Source organism: Pseudonaja textilis, chromosome 16 (assembly GCF_049901715.1).
Source record: "Pseudonaja textilis isolate UNSWEBS1 chromosome 16, rPseTex1.2, whole genome shotgun sequence".
NCBI lineage: Eukaryota > Metazoa > Chordata > Lepidosauria > Squamata > Elapidae > Pseudonaja > Pseudonaja textilis.
In genome coordinates this window covers 6,627,733-6,646,841 of record NC_142005.1, presented here as the reverse complement: position 1 = coordinate 6,646,841, position 19,109 = coordinate 6,627,733, and the positions used below count along the sequence as shown (strand labels likewise).

Genomic DNA, 19,109 nt, shown 5'->3' with positions numbered 1-19,109 from the left:
AAAAGATCTCATCCATGATGGAAGGGATTCTGGGAGGCCAGATGGAGAGGTGGAGGTCTTGATTAAGCTAACTCTGGTTCCTTCGATTCCTACTACACGTTCTCCAGAATATTGGATTGCAACTCCCATGAGTTGTAGTCAGATTGGGTCGTTGCAGTCCAAGGAAGATGACAAGTTCAACAACTTTAAGGTGATGGACTTCAATTCCCAGAATTCCCCAGCCAGGATGCTTTAAAATAAATGGACTTTCAACTCCCAGAATTCCCCAGCTGGCATGCTTTAGGATGGGTGGACTTCAAACACCCAGAATTCCAGAATGGCTGGCTGGGGAATTCTGGGAGTTGAAGTCCACCCGTCTTAAAGTAGCCAAGGTTGAGAAATGCTGAAGGGATAACGTTGGGAGACATCTTTGGAGTGTTTATGAGTCCTCTCTTGGTGGTCCTCAAAGTCTCCATCGATGATCCCACCATGCCAAGTCTTCTGAGAGACCCAAGTACCAGCTGTGAGTAACCCTTTCTTTCCCCTCTCTCTCTCCCCAGAGTCATCTTCTCCAACATGTCTCCGCTGAAGACCTCAGTCCTGCTCTTGGCTCTGTTCCTCCCGTCGCTGTTTGCCACAGTGGACAATGCCTTGGGTTCACCCAGGACTGGGTCATCTTCTCCAGACGGTGGCAACCGTAGCTCCAAGTGCCAGGAAAACACCGAATGCCAGGAAGGTGTGATCTTACCTGTGTGGCTCCCCCAGAATCCTTCCGTCGGAGATAAGGTAGCCCGGGCTATCGTTTACTTTGTGGCCCTCATCTACATGTTCCTGGGCATGTCCATCATTGCCGACCGCTTCATGGCCTCCATCGAAGTGATCACCTCGCAGGAGAAGGAGATCACCATTAAGAAACCCAACGGGGAGACCACGACGACCACAATCCGCATCTGGAACGAGACGGTCTCCAACCTAACCTTGATGGCCCTGGGATCTTCGGCGCCCGAGATACTCCTCTCCATCATTGAGATTGTGGGTCATGGCTTTCATGCAGGAGACATGGGTCCCAGCACCATTGTGGGCAGCGCCGCTTTTAACATGTTCATCATCATTGCCATTTGCATCCACGTGGTCCCTCAGGGTGAGGTACGGCGCATCAAACACCTGCGGGTTTTCTTCGTCACGGCGGCGTGGAGCATTTTCGCCTACATCTGGTTGTACCTCATCTTGGCCTGGTTCTCTCCCGGCGAGGTCGAACTATGGGAAGGTCTTCTCACCTTCCTGTTTTTCCCAGTCTGTGTCCTCCAAGCTTGGGTGGCTGACCGGCGACTCCTCTTCTACAAGTACGTGCAGAAAAAGTACCGGACGGATAAATCACGGAGTCTCATTATCGAGAGCGAGGGAGACACCGGCTACCCGAAAATGGACATTGAGATGGATAACTCACTCAAGGAAGGATCGGAAGGTCTGGGGGATACGGGTAAGGATCAAGACGAGGAGGCCCGCAGAGACATGGCTCGGACCTTGCGGGATTTGAAACAGAAGTACCCCGAAAAGGACATGGAACAACTGATTGAAATGGCCAACTATCAAGTACTGGTCCAGCAGCAGAAGAGCCGCGCATTCTACCGCATCCAAGCGACCCGTATGATGATCGGAGCTGGGAACATCCTCAAGAAACACGCGGCCGATCAGGCCCGCAAAGCAATCAGCATGCAAGAAGTCCAGATGGAGGAAGATGAATCGGTGACGAGAATTGGTTTCGAGCCAGCTCACTATCAGTGCTTTGAGAACTGTGGCTCTGTAGTCCTGACCGTGGTCCGTCGAGGAGGGGACCTGGCCTGCGTCACTGTGCGAGTGGACTTCCGTACAGAGGACGGAACGGCGAACGCTGGCTCCGACTATGAATTTGCAGAGGGTACCTTGCTCTTCAAGCCGGGAGAGACGCACAAGGAACTGCGGGTAGGGATCATTGACGATGATATTTTTGAAGAGGACGAATATTTTTACGTCCACCTCAGTAACGCCAGGGCAGCCTGGGCCGAGCTAGGGCCGGAGCCTCCTCCAAAAGCTTGTCTCTTACCCTCCAAGATGGCCACCGTGACGATCTTCGATGATGACCACGCTGGTATCTTTACTTTTGAGGGACCCTCTAAGCGAGTGAACGAAAGCGTAGGTGTGGTACACATCAAAGTGTTGAGGACTTCGGGGGCCCGCGGGCGAGTGGCCATCCCCTATCACACCATCGAGGGCACGGCAAAAGCCGGCGAGGATTACGAGGAAGTGGCCGGCAAGGTGGAATTTCAGAACGACGAGACAGTGTAAGATAACAGCATGGGGAATGGCGGGGCAGGGAGAGATGAACGACGCATGTGCGGGAGGAGGGAAAATGGGTTATGGATAGTGGTAAAATTTTATTTATTTATAAAATTTGTTTGCCATCCATGTTGTGTCCATAAACAAGATATTTGAAAAACATTAAAACCGTAAAAAAGACAGTAGATTAAAAACATTCACAAATGACTTACGATCAACATTAGATCCAGAATTACCATTGCTAAGGAGTTAAGGGAGCCTGATTTTATGACCTCTTTTAACGATGGTTGTTAAGAGAATCATTGCAATTGTTAACTGAGTCAAGAAGTTGTTAAGCAAATTGGGCTTCCTCTCCTTTGAAGCCGGCCGGGGAAGGTCACAAGCGGTGATTGCGGGATGCAAGGATGCTTCAACCATCATAAATACTGTACGTGCTGGTTTTACAACCTTTCTTGCCGTTGTTAAGGGAGTCGCACGGTCATTAAGTGAATCTGGCTTTCCCCATGGACTTCGCTTGTTGGAAGGTCGTAAAAGGGGATCAGGTGACCCCGGGATGCTGCAACCGTCATAATTATGAATCAGTTGCCAAGCGTCTGAATTTTGATCACATGACCATGAGGACACTGCAACGGTCGTTAAGTGTGAAAAACGGTCCTAACTAAGTCACTTTTTTCAGTGCCATTGTAACTTGGAACGGTCACTAAGTGAACTGCTGTAGGTCAAGGACTGTTCAAAGGGCCTGGAAAAGGAAGAAATGGTACGCGCTGGCGTACAGCAGCTCATAATAAGGAGCATGGCCTTTTTGGTGGTGGCACCATAGTTCAGTTCAATGGCTTTTGTTTATTGCAAAAATTTCTAAAACGCTGGACAGTCCGTTTCCAAGAGCATAAAAAGACAGGCCAGAAATTACAAAAACCATCATCCAATTCCCAAATAACTATAGTTTTTTTTTTCTTCCTCCCCAGTTCCTCAAGGTCTTAAATATCAGATAATGTGCCTGGTTCCAGGGCTTTAAAATCACTCCATTTTTATCTCCGCTCAGAGTATTAACGTGGTTTGATATTAAAATTTTCCAGCTTTTGGTACACCGTTTGTCAGATTTAACTGTTTTTAATTTGTTTTAATGGGTTTTTTTCGGGCAGGAAGGAGTCAGCTACGACGGGAATTACACGGGTGGTAGATGATAAATGTTTATAATAATCAAGAAAATATATATAAGCTGCAATAGCAGGGCAGCAATGGATCTGTTTTTTACTACATTTAGGTACAAAATGTTCAGGTTTTTTTTTTTTTACTGACTTCGGTACAAACTCCCAAAACTTTTGTGCACATTAAAAAAAAAACTATTTTTCAGTTTTACTTCCTTTTTCAAGATGGCGAACAAAGCATCATTTAAAAATAAATTGGTAAATAGGCATAATGACTTTGGCAGTCATTCTTCCTGGCCCAGCCTACCCTGTAGGGCTGTTGTGGAGAAAATGTGGAGAAAAATGAAAATTAAAAAAAAAGACATGGAAAATAATTATACTTATTGACAAAGTCCTCAACTTATAACCACAACGGGGCCCAGAATTTCCAATGCTAGACAAGGAGACTATTAAGTCAGTCAGACTCAATTTTACAAACTTTTATTGCCAGGGTTCTTAAGCGAATCACTGCAAACGTTAAATGCCAGGCAGATTTTGTAGACTGCATTAAAACATGGTTCATCCAAGTGTTACTTAATTTTATTTTATTGCTATTTCTGACAATAGTTTCTCTACTGCTGAATTGTATGGACGTCTGGTGGTTTACAGGATCATAAAACAGCCATAAAGTCAACATACATCATAGATAATCAGATAATATTTAAAAAGAATGTAAAATAGTCCTCAATTTACAATGTGCCTGGTGCAAGAACCAGATAGATAGATGGATGGATGGATGGATGGATGGATGGATGGATGGAATAGATAGATAGATGATGGATGGAATAGATAGATAGATAGATAGATAGATAGATAGATAGATAGATAGATAGATAGATAGATAGATAGATAGATAGATAGATAGATAGATAGATGATGAATGGGATAGATGGATGGATGGATGAGATGGATGGATGAATAGACAGGTAGATAGGAAGGGAGGAAGGAGAGAGAGACAGATGGATGGATGGGTAGATGGACAGAGAGACAGAGAGAAGAGATGATAGATGATAGAATGTTAGAATGAGTTAGATTGAAAGATAAAATGAGATAAATTGAATGGAATTGATAAAGAGACAGAGAAGATGAGATAAATAAAACAAGATAGATTAATAGATAGATAGAATGAGATAGATGGAATATGATAGCTTGATAGAGATATGAGAGAGAATAAAATAAAATAAATTATAGAATAATAAAATTTGATAGAATAAATTAGAATAATAGATAGATAGATAAAATGAGAGAGAGAATGACTGAATGAGAGATTGATGGGTAGAATAAGATAGATGTTAGATATGATAGATAGATAGATAGATAGATAGATAGAGAGAGAGAGAGAGAGAGAGAGAGAGAGAGAGATCTCCTTATTAAAATCATGTTTAGTGTTGATGCTATAGCCTGTTATTAAAAATATGCAAGGGAGACCCAAGAGTTAGTTCATATTCGTGGCACTTAGTACTCAATGCTCAGGGGTACCATCCTTTCACGCTAAAAGAGACACAACCGTTTTAAACAAAAACAGCAGAAGCCCCTTTTTTGAGAGACGTCTCCCCGTCTCAAACCGCTTCCCGCTCTCCTGCTCCCTTCGACCAACCCAGCCTCTCCACCCCTCCGACACGTGGCGTTAATTTCTGAAAACATTCAATCTTCCCTCTGCCAAGCATCAACTCGCTCAGCCTCTGAATTTGACAAAGGGATTGACCTAATTGGCGAGAGCAGGGTGTGTGCGCCAAGTTGGGTCAACAGGATGGTGTGAAAACACAGGGAGAGGGAGCGAGAGACACACAAGCCAGCCCAGAGCGAGAAAGAGAGGGTGTGAAACACAACGGGGCCCATCCTGGCACATGGGAAGAGCCAGAGGCAGGTGCCAGACGTGTCTGAGGAGGCGCAGAAAGTTTAAAACAGGCAACAAGACAACCGACGCAACCCCAGCCATCAAAAATAAGCCCCCTTCCCCCACCTCCTTTAACCTAGTTTGGGTTTGTTTTGACAGACCAGAAGGAAACCCTCAAGTTTTCTGTATCTTTTGATATCCTTTACGAGAGAAAAAATAACATAAAGACAGGGGGGAAAAATATATATATATAAAGTAATAATTTTAAAAATGTGCTTTGTGGAGTCTGGGCGGAGAGTGAAAAAACGGAGTGATTTTCCTTTTCTCAAATTTTTTTTCCCCCCAAAAAGTTTTTTAATTTATGTTTTACACTAATACCATTCCATTTCAACCGCGTGTCGATTAGGTACAAATTTTTGTGCTTACAATTATAACAAATACTTTTCTTACCAATATGACAGTAATCCCATTTTCTTATTAAGTGTCATCCAATAGATCTTATCATTTTTGACAATCTTATTACTTTATATAGTCATCTAATCCATATAATTGTTTTATTTTCTAACCATTGATAAAATAAATCCCATACCATATAATATTCTGTTTCTTCTTTTTCTTTGATTGCCAGTGTTAGTCTATTCATTTCTGCACATTCAAATATTTTCTCAAATATTTCCCCTCTATCGGTATCTTATTGCTTTCCCAATTCTGAGCAAAACCAATTCTAGCTGCTGTTAATACATGTATAATTAAATATGTTTTTTTTCTTTGCTGTAACCTTCAGGTACCATTCTTAATATCCTTTCCTCAGATTTGATCAGCAGGCAGTCCCCAACTTACAACTGTTCATTTAGAGACGGTTCAAAGTTACACTAACACTGGAAAAACAGTGACTTATATGTTTAACAACAGGGGCAAGAAATGTCATAGGGAGGGAAACTGTTTTGCTTAGCAAGAGAAATTTTGCCCTCAATTGTGGTTGTAAGTCAAGGATTAATTTAACAGTCTAGTTGCACAGAGGCCCCCCTGCGCATTTAAACTTATCTATAAACTGATTTTAGAACTGTTTTTCCAGAGGTTTTAGCAGCCCAGAAGGGTTGAGCAGGGCTGCTCTGACTGGAGGTTCTGGCTATAAATTCCCTGCATATCTCAATCCTCTTAGGCTATCCATATATTTTATTTTCCTTGCTCATCGGAAAGGACCCCAGGAGACAACCGCCTGCCTTGTCATCTCTTCGAAGTGTGGCCCTGAAATGGCTGCCGACACTTGTTCACCCCTGGGAACTGGAGAAAAACTCTGTGGCCTCCGGAGAATGTGAGGGAAAAAAAAATACAATAGAATAAACTCAGAAACTTATTTTATTCACATTAACCTGGAGGCCACGCATGGAAAAACGCAGAGAAATTATTATCAGCACGGGAACAGCGGTTTGTTTATAACTGCAGGGTGATGTACAAGTGGTCTCGACTTACGACTGCAATGGGGATCTGAATGTCCGTTACTAAGCAAGGCAGTGACTAAGTGAGTTGGGCCCGGGGGAATGGTTGGCCTGGGTTGTTAAGCAAATCGTCACAGTTACTAAGCAAATCGAGTTGTGTTAAGCAAATCGTGTTTGTGTTAAGCGAATCGTGTTTGTGTTAAGTGAATCATGTTTGTGTTAAGTGAATCATGTTTGTGTTAAGCGAATCGTGTTTATGTTAAGTGAATTGTGTTCATGTTAAGTGAATCGTGTTTGTGTTAAGCAAATTGTGTTCGTGTTAAGTGAATCATGTTTGTGTTAAGCGAATCATGTTTATGTTAAGTGAATTGTGTTCATGTTAAGTGAATCGTGTTTGTGTTAAGCGAATCGTGTTCGTGTTAAGTGAATCGTGTTTGTGTTACGTGAATCATACTTGTGTTAAGTGAATCATATTTGTGTTAAGTGAATCATGTTTGTGTTAAGTGAATTGTGTTCATGTTAAGTGAAACTGGCTTCGCCCACTGACTTTGATGGTCTGTAGCCAGCCAGGAAGATCCCAAATGGTGATCAAGCCAGTTGCCTCAATTTGGATCACATGGCCATGGGTGAATGCTGCAAAGTCGTAAGTGTGAGGACTGGCCCTTAAGTTGCTGTTTCAGCACCATTGTAACTTCGAATGATCGCAACCTAATAAATGGTTGCAGGTCGAAGATTACCTGTGGTTTTGTATGATGGGCAAGTTCTTTGCCGTTAAGTCAAAGCACTGGAAAAACTTGTGGTTTCTTTCCCCCCCCAGAAAGCGGGAAAATGTAGAAGAAAGTTGGAAGCATTTGGGGGCTGAGGTCTTAAGAGTTTGTCCTGCCTGCCTTTGTCGATGTTGGAGTTTGAGTTTGACCCGGTTTTCTTTCTCCCTCTCTTAGAAGATACATCGAGATAAAAATCATCGACGATGAGGAGTATGAAAAAAATAAGAATTTTTACCTGGAATTGGGACCCCCGGTTATTTTGGACATCGGACTGCAGCACGGTAAGGATAGGAAGAGGAAAAAGGAAGAAATTCCCCATGCAGTTTTCCCTTAAATCGGGAGAAGTTAGAGAGAGTCTACTTTCTCTCTACCCGTTGTGTAGCTGAGGGCCACGTGGGCTCTTATCTATCCAATTCCCTAAACAGTATATTTTTCCTCCGTTGCTCAAGGTCTTTCTCTTAGGCCTTTACAATGCCGATCTCTTTTTCCTCATCCAATCCTAGGTGACACCAATGAGAATCAGCTTCCTGCAGGGGAGCAGGAAAAAATTGCCAAAATGGGATACCCCAGTTTGGGAGAAAACTCCAAACTTGAAGTTATCATTGAGGAATCTTACGAGTTCAAGGTAATAAGTGACTCTCTCTCTCTCTCTCTCTTTCCCTCTCTCTCTCTCTCTCTCTCTCCATCCTTCCCTCTTTAGAACTGTCTCACTTAACTGCAGAAATATTGAGCTCAATTGTGGCCATAAACCAAGGACTCCCTGTATTTTTTAAAAACAAAATAATTCTTTTTTCTTCCATGACGTGATTGCTGTGCTCAGCGGCAACATTGAAAGCAAAACAATCGCTAATGGAAGGGAGGGGGAGGGTGAGGGGGAAGGGGAAGGGGAGCCCTCAAGAACCCCCCACCCCCTTTTCACCTCTCCCCAACCTCTTCTCCTCCAGAGCACTGTGGACAAACTGATCAAGAAAACCAACTTAGCACTTGTGGTGGGAAGCAGCAGTTGGCGAGAGCAGTTCGTGAGCGCCGTCACGGTCAGTGCCGGTAAGGGAATTGAATTGAATTAAATATTTTATTTGGCCAAGTGCTATTTGACACACAAGGAATTTTTTATCCGGTGCAGAAGCCCTCTGTGTATATGCAAAGCAACAGAATAGAGTAGAGTAGAGTAGAGTAGAGTAGAGTAGAGTAGAGTAGAGTAGAGTAGAGTAGAGTAGAGTAGAGTAGAGTAGAGTAGAATTCTTTATTGACCAAGTGCTATTCGACACACAAGGAATTTTTTTCCCGGTGCAGAAGCCCTCTGTGTATATGCAAAGCAACAGAATAGAGTAGAGTAGAGTAGAGTAGAGTAGAGTAGAGTAGAGAGTAGAGTAGAGTAGAGTAGAGTAGAGTAGAGTAGAGTAGAATTCTTTATTGACCAAGTGCTATTCGACACACAAGGAATTTTTTATCCGGTGCAGAAGCCCTCTGTGTATATGCAAAGCAACAGAATAGAGTAGAGTAGAGTAGAGTAGAGTAGAGTAGAGTAGAGTAGAGTAGAGTAGAGTAGAGTAGAATTCTTTATTGACCAAGTGCTATTCGACACACAAGGAATTTTTTTCCCGGTGCAGAAGCCCTCTGTGTATATGCAAAGCAACAGAGTGGATACTAGTGCCGCTCCTATTATTATTAATAATGATTCATTCGTTGATATTGCAGTATCACGTGACGTGCGACTGGAAGACAAATAGCTAGGGGGAAAAATATATAATGAAATATCGCAATTTGCAAATTGAAGTTGAATGACCGTGGAGGAAGAAAGCAATGGTTGTACCAATAGTAGTAGGAGCTCTTGGAGCAATTATCCAAAGGGCTGCTTAGATACATGGAAATTTGGCACTAATTAGACCTGAATATTTTGACTTTGGAAAAAGAACACTTTACTCAGTACTACCTAAGTTCTCAGATGCTTCCTTAATAGTTCCTTAGGTCCTTGGTTAGGACTTGAACTGTTAGGTTTTTACCAGTCACAGACTGTGAATTGAAAATTAAATCATCATCAACAACAACAATAATAATAAACATACATTTTAAGAAGATACTTGGTTGATACCTAGGATGCTGGCAGCAACCTGTATAAACCATCAGAGCCAGTCCATGTATATTAATACTTGGATTATACAAGTTATTAATATAACAACATTATTGATGTTCGTATCAAAATGAATAAAAGCCACACTGTTCCTCTATTGATATTGATGTATATTTAAAAATAAAAATCTAATCAAACATTTAAAAAAAACCATCAAAGCCAGTCAATTATCTTTGTGATACATTTTTAAATGTTCAGTTGACTGAGTTTCATGCTTAATGAATAAAAGTTTATTATTATTAATTATTATTAGTAATCCCTATCAACTAGTATCAACCATCAAAGTCAGTCAGTGATCTTTGTGATACATTTTTAAATGTTCAGTTGACTGAGTTTTATGTTTAATGAATGAAAGATTATTATTAATTAATTATTATTAGCAATCCCTGTCAACCCATATCAACCATCAAAGCCAGTCAATATTTGTGATACACTTGTAAATGTTCAGTTGACTTGAGTTTCATGTTTAATGAATGAAAGATTTTTATTAATTATTATTAGCAATCCCTATCAATCCGTCTCAACCATCAAAGCCAGTCAATGATATTTGTGATACATTTTTAAATGTTCAATTGACTTGAGTTTCATGTTTAATGAATAAAAGTTTATAATAACAATAATAATACCAATAGAAGTGGGAAGCATAGAAGATAAGACAAATAATGCTTCAGCCACACTATATGGGTTAACATTAATTGCCATTTGAGCAATAAATAACTTTCCTTCAAGGATGTGCTTTGGCAGTAATGTCTGGAATCCAATCAGACCACGATGACATTGATTGATGTAGCCATCCAGTGTGTACTCAACCCCAATAACCCAAAATCGTGCCTTTTACAAAAGATCCAGCATCTGAAAACTAACCTCAGTTAACACTAGGCTGAGGTAGCTTGTTGGGTGTCAAAACAAAGGCGCGATTTGTCCCAACTTCGTTGTGTGAACAGAGTTGTGGGTTAAAAAAAACAAGGTAGAAGGAATTCCTGTCTGTCAAGTACAAGAATTCGTTTGGAACAAATTGCCTCGGGAAATTGTGGGTGCCTCATCACCAGAGGCTTTTATAAAGAGACTGGATGGCCATTTATCAGAAATAGGGTCTCGCGCAAGAGCGGGGGGGGGGGTTGGGTTGGACTAGATGACCTCCAAATTCCCTCCCAAGTCTTGTTACTGTGGAAGTGGTGGGTGCCTCATCACCGGAGGCTTTTAAAAAGAGACCGGATGCCCATTTATTAGAAACAGTATAGACCATATACAAGAGCAGGGGGGGTTGGACTAGATGACCTCCTAGATCCCTTCCAACTCTTGTTCCTGTTACCGAGAGAGGCTGAATCCGTGTTTTTATGACCCCCCCGACAGGTGATGATGAAGACGACGACTCGGGCGAGGACCGTCTTCCTTCCTGCTTCGACTACATCATGCATTTCCTCACCGTCTTCTGGAAAGTTCTCTTCGCCTTCGTGCCGCCCACCGAGTATTGGTGTGGCTGGGCTTGCTTCCTGGTCTCAATCTGCCTTATCGGGGTGCTCACCGCCCTCACTGGGGACCTGGCCTCTCACTTCGGCTGCACCATCGGCCTCAAGGACTCAGTCACGGCGGTGGTGTTCGTGGCGCTGGGTACCTCCGTGCCCGGTCAGTGACGCGTGGGAGAGGGCCTTAAAACACACAGATATGTGCGTGCGCGCGCACATACACACACACACAGCCACACAAGGGTCCAGACGGGTGGCGTCAGATATGCTGCATTCTTCTGAGAAGAATATAGAATGGAGTGGAGTGGGAATGGAATTGGAATTGGAATTGGAATAGGATAGAGAATTAGAATAAAATAGAGAAATAGAATAGTATAGAATAGTATAGTATAGTATAGAATAGAATAGAATAGAATAGAATAGAATAGAATAGAATAGAACAGAGGATGAGAATTAGAATAGAATAGTACAGAATAGGAATAGGAATAGAGAAATAGAATAGAATGGAATGGGATAGGATAGGATAGGATGGAGAATTGGAATAAAATAGAGAAATAGAATAGAATAGAGAAATAGAATAGAATAGAATAGAACAGAGGATGAGAATTAGAATAGAATAGTACAGAATAGGAATAGGAATAGAGAAATAGAATGGAATGGGATAGGATAGGATAGGATGGAGAATTGGAATAAAATAGAGAAATAGAATAGAATAGAAGGAGAAATAGTATAGAATAGAATAGAATAGAATAGAATAGAACAGAGGACGAGAATTAGAATAGGAATAGAGAATAGAATTAGGAATAGGAATAGAGAAATAGAATAGAATGGAATGGGATAGGATAGGATAGGTTAGGATAGGATAGGATGGAGAATTGGAATAAAATAGAGAAATAGAATAGAATAGGAACAGAATAGAATAGGAGAATTAATAGAATAGAATAGAATAGAATAGAATAGAATAGAATAGAATAGAATAGAATAGAATAGAGCATTAGAATAGAGAATTAGAATTAGAATAGGAATAGGAATAGAGAAATAGAATGGAATAGAATAGAATAAGAACATTCTGCTGATTCAAAAAAAGGCCCTAAAAATCAGCTGTGACTCATTCAACAACGGCCCTGTTTAGAAATGAAAATTCTGCTGCCAGTTGTGTTCCTAAGTTGGGCTGTGTGGATGCAGAAGGTTTAGAATAGAATAGAGCTGGAAGGTCTGACACAACACCACGACGTAGAAGCGGCCGGGTGGATTTTAAAGCAGGCGTGTGCAAAAAAAAAACCACGCAACGCCCTTCGCTCAACTGACAAACAGGAAAAACACAGTCCTTGCAATTAAAGGGGGGAAAACTTTCTTTTTTAGGCTTGTAGCGATAAGATTAACACGTCCAAATGGGAGAGCAATGACGTGCAAATGTTCACTTGCTCGCTTGCCAGCCACTTTTCTCATCGATTCTGATGGGCTGCTTGGAAGTTGCTGCTCTGTTATTAGTGCAAACCCACTCGTTCCCCAAGAAGAGTGAACTGGGGAGTGAAATCCCTTGTTCAGAAATTGCTGGTCGGTAACATGTTTACATAGGATAGGATAGGATAGGATAGGATAGGATAGGATAGGATAGGATAGGATAGGATAGGATAGGATGGGACAGGATATTAGAATGTAGAATAGAATAGAATAAGAAGAGAAGAGAAGAGAATAAGAATGAATAGAATTGAATAAAATAGGATATTGGAATGTAGAATAGAATAGAATGAGAAGAGAAGAGAAGAGAAGAGAATAAGAATGAATAGAATTGAATAGAATAGGATATTGGAATGTAGAATAGAATAGACTAAGAAGAGAAGAGAAGAGAAGAGAAGAGAAGAGAAGAGAAGAGAAGAATGAATAGAATTGAATAGAATAGGATATTGGAATGTAGAATAGAACAGAATAGAATAGAATAAGAATGAATAGAATAGAATAAGAATGAATAGAATAGAATTCTTTATTACTTTTTGCTTTCTTCCCTTGCCATATATATTTCAATACTATTTTATCAATACCTTCAAAGTATTTTCCCCCCAATTTTATTGGAATTGTTTGAAACAAACACAACACTTTGGGTAATATGTTCATCTCAATCGCCGCAATTCTTCCCGTTAATGATAACTGCACATTACCCCATTTTTCTAACTCTTGTCTTCATTTGTTGTTTGAGCTTATAATAATTACCTTCTTTAATTGTTCCACATCTTGCCATCAACTGAATTTCTAAATATTTAACTTTCTTTACTGTCTGAATATCTGTCCTCTTTGTCAATTCCTTTTTTGTTTGTTTGTTTCTCTGTCATGTTTTTTTTTTTGCCAATATCTTAGTTTCTCCTGTGTTTATTTTTAATCCAGCCATTTCTCCCATACTCCTCTATTTCGTTTATCAGCTTGGGTCGTGTCCCTAGAGGCTTTTCTTGCACAAGCTAAACGGCAAGCAACGTTTTTTAAATTTGGTTATTTACGTACAAGTCGTCCTTGACTTACAATGGTTCGTTTAGTGGCCGTTCCAAGTTACAAAAGGTGATTTATGACCGTTTTTTACCATTACGACTTTTGCAGCATTCCCCACTTAACAAATTTCTCATTTAACCACAGAAAGCTTGGGCTCAGCTGTGGTTGTAAGTTGTGGGCTATCTCTTTTCATTCATTCGTTTATTTTGCAGCTTATCTGCAAAATAGGCAACCTTGTGAATGGCTGTCTAGTTGAAAAATCTCATTTGGGATGAAGAAGGGTAGATAGCAGAGTAAAAACTCTTTGGTTAACTGGGACTGTGTGAGTTGCAGGTGTTTAAATCAACGTTTGTGAAACTTAGCAACTTTTAAGACTTCAATTCCCAGTATTGCCCAGCCAGCACGCTGTGCACGGACGTCCACAGGTCTTAAAATTGTCAAGTTTGAGAAATACAGCTTTAACCACAGCCAGGAATGAGTGGCTTTCAAGAGACGCCAATTAAATCACTGATATTGAATGCAATCTCCATTATAATTAGGAACAAAAGTCTGGAGAATTTGCTTAATTGATCTATTAATCAAAATCAGGATGAGAATACGGTGCCTTTGATAACTTCAAATAAATTGAAATTTTATTTAGGAGGATTAAAATCCCTAGAAATAAATTGAAGTTTATTTAGGGGCATTAAAATCCCTAGAAATGAACTGTAATTTATTCCTAAGGAAAGCGATAAAGCCTGCTGGCTGGGGGATTCTGGGAGCTGAAGACGACCCTTCTTAAACTTGCCAAGTTTGGAAAAGAATATTTCAGTTCTTTAGAAGGTTCCGTATCCAGCAAACTGGCACTTAGATGCTTGCAAGTCATTTTAATATCTCATTTTTCCATCAACTGAGTTGTAAACAAAAACGACCCAGTAGCTTTTCTTTTAGGAATCAGGAAATCCTGTAAAATTACAAAATGGTCGTAAGACGAGAGGATATAGCAACCCTTAGACTGGCGCCAAGCAGCCTCGCCTTCCGTCTTCCGGAAAAGACGAGGCCACAAACCCACATTCGTGGCTTGACTCCCTCATCTCTGTCTCTTTCTCTAGATACCTTCGCCAGCAAGGTGGCCGCCATCCAAGACCAGTACGCCGATGCTTCCATCGGTAACGTGACGGGCAGCAACGCAGTGAACGTCTTCCTGGGCATCGGGGTGGCCTGGACCATCGCCGCCAGTTACTGGGCCAGCCAGGGGAAGCCCTTCGAGGTTCAGCCGGGCACCCTGGCATTCTCCGTCACCCTCTTCACCATCTTTGCCTTCATCAGCATCGCGGTGCTGTTGTACCGGCGCCGGCCTCCGGTGGGGGGCGAGCTGGGAGGTCCCCGAACCCCAAAACTGCTGTCCACCCTGCTTTTCATCAGCCTCTGGCTGGTCTACATCCTCTTAGCGGCTTTGGAAGCCTATTGCCATATCGAAGGTTTCTGAAGCGGCGGGTTCGAATCCAGGACTTTGGGATTCCGGAGAGGACCTCACACCACTCGGAGAGCCTCCTCCGTGTGAAAAAGTGCAGGACCCCCTCCACCCAGCCCCCCCCCTTTTAATCCCCCTCTCTCCGCCGCCCGATTGGCCACTTTGGCGTCCGATTTGGGGTGTGCTCAGGTCTCCGTTTCAGCAAGGACCAGTTGAGACCCCCGCCCCCATCTGGGTTTTGGAGTGCCCCAAGTCACGAGTTCGAGACGGTGTCTTGGAGAAGACTTAAGGGGGAAGGAAACAATTTTTTGGGTGGGGGGGGGCGGGGAAAGCCGTCCTGGCTGTGCCTGAATGAGTGGCGGAAAGAATGGGTTCGCACACACCTGTCCAATTTCTCTCGTTCTCCTGCATTAAATCGAAGGCTTTGGACCCAGGTGAGAGAAGACACACCTTCAGTCAACGCTCCAAGAAATTAAAAAAAGGGGGGGCAGGATATGTTACCTCTCTCGTCCACCCTGCCCTACTTCAAGCCACGGTTTAGCAGAAGGAAACTTGCTCATGCTCGGATGTCGGAAACGGCTTCCGAAACCGAGTTTTTTGGAATGAAGCAATTTGCACAAAATATGCTCTCTTCTTGGTCTCCCATCCATGACGAGAAGAAGGGAAGCGGCCAGGCCGGGCCAAGAGGGGGAGGGAACAATCCCGAAACTGCCAATTTATCTCAAGCACAGCCCAGTCTCTCTTTAAAGGCCAACCTTCGCGCTCTTCCCGAAAACAGCACAAAACATCTCTCCAAACGGCAGAAAAAAGGAAGAAGAAGAAGAAGAAAAAAGAGATACTGCTTTTTCTTATAGCTTTTTTTTTTCCTCCTCCCCCAGGGTTCCTTGGTTTCTGTCATCCATTTTGGGGTTGGGGCTCTTTGTACGGGGCCCCTAATTTTTATTTTTTAGCATTGATCTTCACACGCTGTCCAAACACAAGATGCGCCTCCGTCCGGAGGGGTTATTTATCTGTTGTGTTCTGTTTCAAAACTGAGCCAAGGTGGAGGCCGTCCTCCCACTTACGACCACCATCGGGACTAGATCTTCAGTTACTAAGCGGGTCGCTGAATTGGTGTCCAGTTTTGTCACCTCGTTTTGCTGCCGTCGTTAAAGTGGATCGTTAATGGAGCCAGTTTTCCATTTTTGTGGCTGTTAAGTGAACCGCCAAATGGGTCATTCACTGAGCCATTCCCCGTTTTTAACTTCCCTTTGAAGTCGAAGCCAATTTTCAACTCAACTGAGCCATGCAACAAGTTTTACTTTTGGGGGGGTCACTTTTAAAGCGACGCACGCCGTCCGGTGAGAGCCGTGTCCAGTTTGATCACCTCCTTTGGCTGCTGTCGTTAAGTGAGTCGCGTGGTCAGGAAGCAAAACCCCGGCTTTCCCTGCCGCTTTATGAAGCTTGCTGAGAAAACCAACGGCATTCGTAGCCCCCACTCCCCGAGATCCTCCAACCATACACCTAAAACTTTGGGTCACGTGATCAGGAGGGGTCGCAAGTGAGAGGACCCATTGTACATCGCTCTGTTCGGTAGCGCCCTAACTTGGAATGGGTCGCTAAGCCGATGGTCGTAACCGAGAACTACCTGCACTCAAAAGTCACTTCATCGACTGTGTCTTCAGCTGGAATATCTGTGTGTTTCTGTGTGTTTTTCAGCCCACTGTGCCCTTTCCTTCTCCCCACCAAAATGGGGGTGCCTCAGGACCCCCCCCCAACCCTGTTTGCATGGCAGCTCCTGTGCCCCCCACCCCACCCTGCGCCCCAGCTGATCCCTTGCCTCTGTCCGTCACTTTGTCGCAACGTCCGAATGTCCATCTTCGGCCCTGACCTGCAGTCTGGTTTCTCCCACCACGTGCAACCGGGTGACACCGCCTGCCTGCCTGCGCTTAACTTCGGATCTGTTTTCTGTTTCGTGCGTGATCTATTTGTGTGAGTTTGTGGTTTTTCTAAAAAAAAAGAGAAAAGAAAAACTTTTTCTTTTCTTTTCTTTTAAAAACATCGAAAATTCCTGGGAGGCGGTTGTGCGTTGAACGTTTGTTGTTGTTTTTTCTCACTTGGTTGAAATGGGGGCCGGAAATCTCGTTCCATCGCAGAGAGGCTCGCATTGACCTCCTATCCACGGCTGGGAAAGGGAAAAGTGGGTCTATCAAAGGGATCCATCCAAAGGGATCCATCCAAAGGGATCCATCCAAAGGGATCCATCCAAAGGGTGGATTCCGTAAATCGGACTTAACAGCAAGAGCCTTGTAGTCCTTTAGATGCATAAAAGGGATCCGCAAACAGCATTTCTATAAATCAAATATACTACATAACAAGGGTGGATTTATAAAAGGAAACTATCAAAAAGGGGTCCCGTAAACTTACAGCAGGACTGGATCTATAAAACAACAGGATTTCTATAAATCAAACATAGAACAAGGGTGGGGGGAATTTATTAAAGGGATCTATCAAAAAAGGGTTCCATACATTGGACTTACAGCAAGAGTGGATCTATAAAAGGGACCCATCAACAGGATTTCTATAAATCACACAAGGGCAGATCTACAAAAGGGATCTATAAACAATCTTTTTAAAAGGATGGATCTATAGAAAGAATCTTATTACGGGGGGGGGGGCTTTCTGTGGACCCGTTCTATTAAAAGGGTGAACCTATATATAAATCAAGACTTACAAAAAAAAGGTGGTTTTTGGACAAGCCGGTGGCCCTCGGAAGGGGTTGGGACTACAACACCCATCATACCCAATTGGTACAATATTTTGGGGTGGCAGAATAATGTGTTGTAAACCCGGCGTGTCCAAACTCTGCAATGGTTGAGATTGGTGGACGTCCAACTCCCAGAATTCCCCAGCCAGCCATGCTGGCTGGGGAATTCTGGGAGTTGAGACGTTCACCAGTCTGAACCATTGCGGAGTTTGGACCTTTGTTTCAAACAAGTTTGTCGGAAGACAAAACTTCTCTCGAGAAGAAGAGAGAAGCTCTGAAACCTACCAAATTTTAACCAAAATAAATCCCACGGGTCAATCCTTTCCAATCCCTGAAAATTTTTTCTCTCTGTGTGTGTGTCTCTCTCTCTCTTTTGGCTCCATCTTCTAAACACGTCCTTCACTTCCAATCCCCTGAAGTTTTCCTCTGCCCTCCCTGCTCAGCTGCCTCTAAGCACGACCCAGGAGAGAGCAGAAGAAATATATGCAAAACTATGCGCAAACCACCACCACCACCCCAAAAAAACCCCAATTTTGGTCACCTTACTAACAAAAAAGAGGTTGAGACTTTGGAAAAAGTTCAGAGAAGAGCAGCTAAGATGAAACTAAGGCCTGGAGACTGAAACATATGAAGAATGGCTGCAGGATTTGGGTTCGGCTAGGGAGTCCAAAGAAAATTTAAGGTGGACATGACAGCAGCATTCCAGTATTTGTCAAATTATCAGGGGTCAAATTATTGTCCAAAGGCCCAGAAGGCAAGACAAGAAGTGATGGATGGAAGCTAATCAAAGGAGAGAAGCAACCTGGAATTAAGGAGGAACTAACTTAACAGGGAGGACAATTAACCTGTGGAACTGCTGGCTACCAGAAATTGTGGGTGCTTCATCGCTGGAGGTTTTCAAGAAGAGAGCAGATAGTCCCTTATACAAAATAGTATAGGTTCTCCTGCTTGAGCAGGTGGCTCGACTAAATGCCCTCCAAGGTCCCTTCCAGCTCATTCATCATCATCATTTAGCAACCCCATAATCCCTTGCTTTGGAGCGGAGCCTGGGCAACTGAGTAGAATAGAACGGAATAGAGTTGTTTACTGGCCGGATGCCCTTCCTGCTGTCAGCGTGGAGTTTTGTTTGGCAGATATATTCTCATTGTCCCCAAAGAGGGAAATATCTGCCTCTACCTGGGATCGAACTCGCCGCCTCCTGATTGGGAGGCCCCCAGCTCGTCCCATTCCATTCCAACCCTTCGCCTGATGCAAAACCAGGCCAGTCTTTGCCATTCGGAGAGGCGGAGGCAGGAATCCGACGGGAG

The 19,109-nt window shown here is 42.9% G+C and overlaps 1 protein-coding gene across 1 annotated transcript; it reads left to right on the top strand.

Annotated features, from left to right (window-relative positions):
* Nucleotides 1-450: 450 nt before the first annotated feature.
* LOC113446579 (sodium/calcium exchanger 1-like) lies at nucleotides 451-17,108 on the top strand. The gene is made up of 6 exons (XM_026716304.2): nucleotides 451-2,300; nucleotides 7,700-7,806; nucleotides 8,029-8,150; nucleotides 8,470-8,569; nucleotides 11,010-11,282; nucleotides 14,695-17,108. The coding sequence occupies exons 1-6, from the start codon at nucleotides 556-558 to the stop codon at nucleotides 15,069-15,071; spliced, it is 2,724 nt and encodes a 907-aa protein (XP_026572089.1). The 5' UTR covers nucleotides 451-555; the 3' UTR covers nucleotides 15,072-17,108.
* The last annotated feature ends 2,001 nt before the right edge of the window (nucleotides 17,109-19,109 follow it).

What these genes read in the sequence shown, in the direction of transcription:
- LOC113446579 (XM_026716304.2), top strand. Translation starts at nt 556, where the DNA reads ATGTCTCCGCTGAAGACCTCAGTCCTGCTCTTGGCTCTGTTCCTCCCG. An exon ending in TTTCAGAACGACGAGACAGT is followed by an intron (nt 2,301 to 7,699) that starts GTAAGATAACAG and finishes TCCCTCTCTTAG; the next exon opens with AAGATACATCGAGATAAAAA. An exon ending in GGACATCGGACTGCAGCACG is followed by an intron (nt 7,807 to 8,028) that starts GTAAGGATAGGA and finishes ATCCAATCCTAG; the next exon opens with GTGACACCAATGAGAATCAG.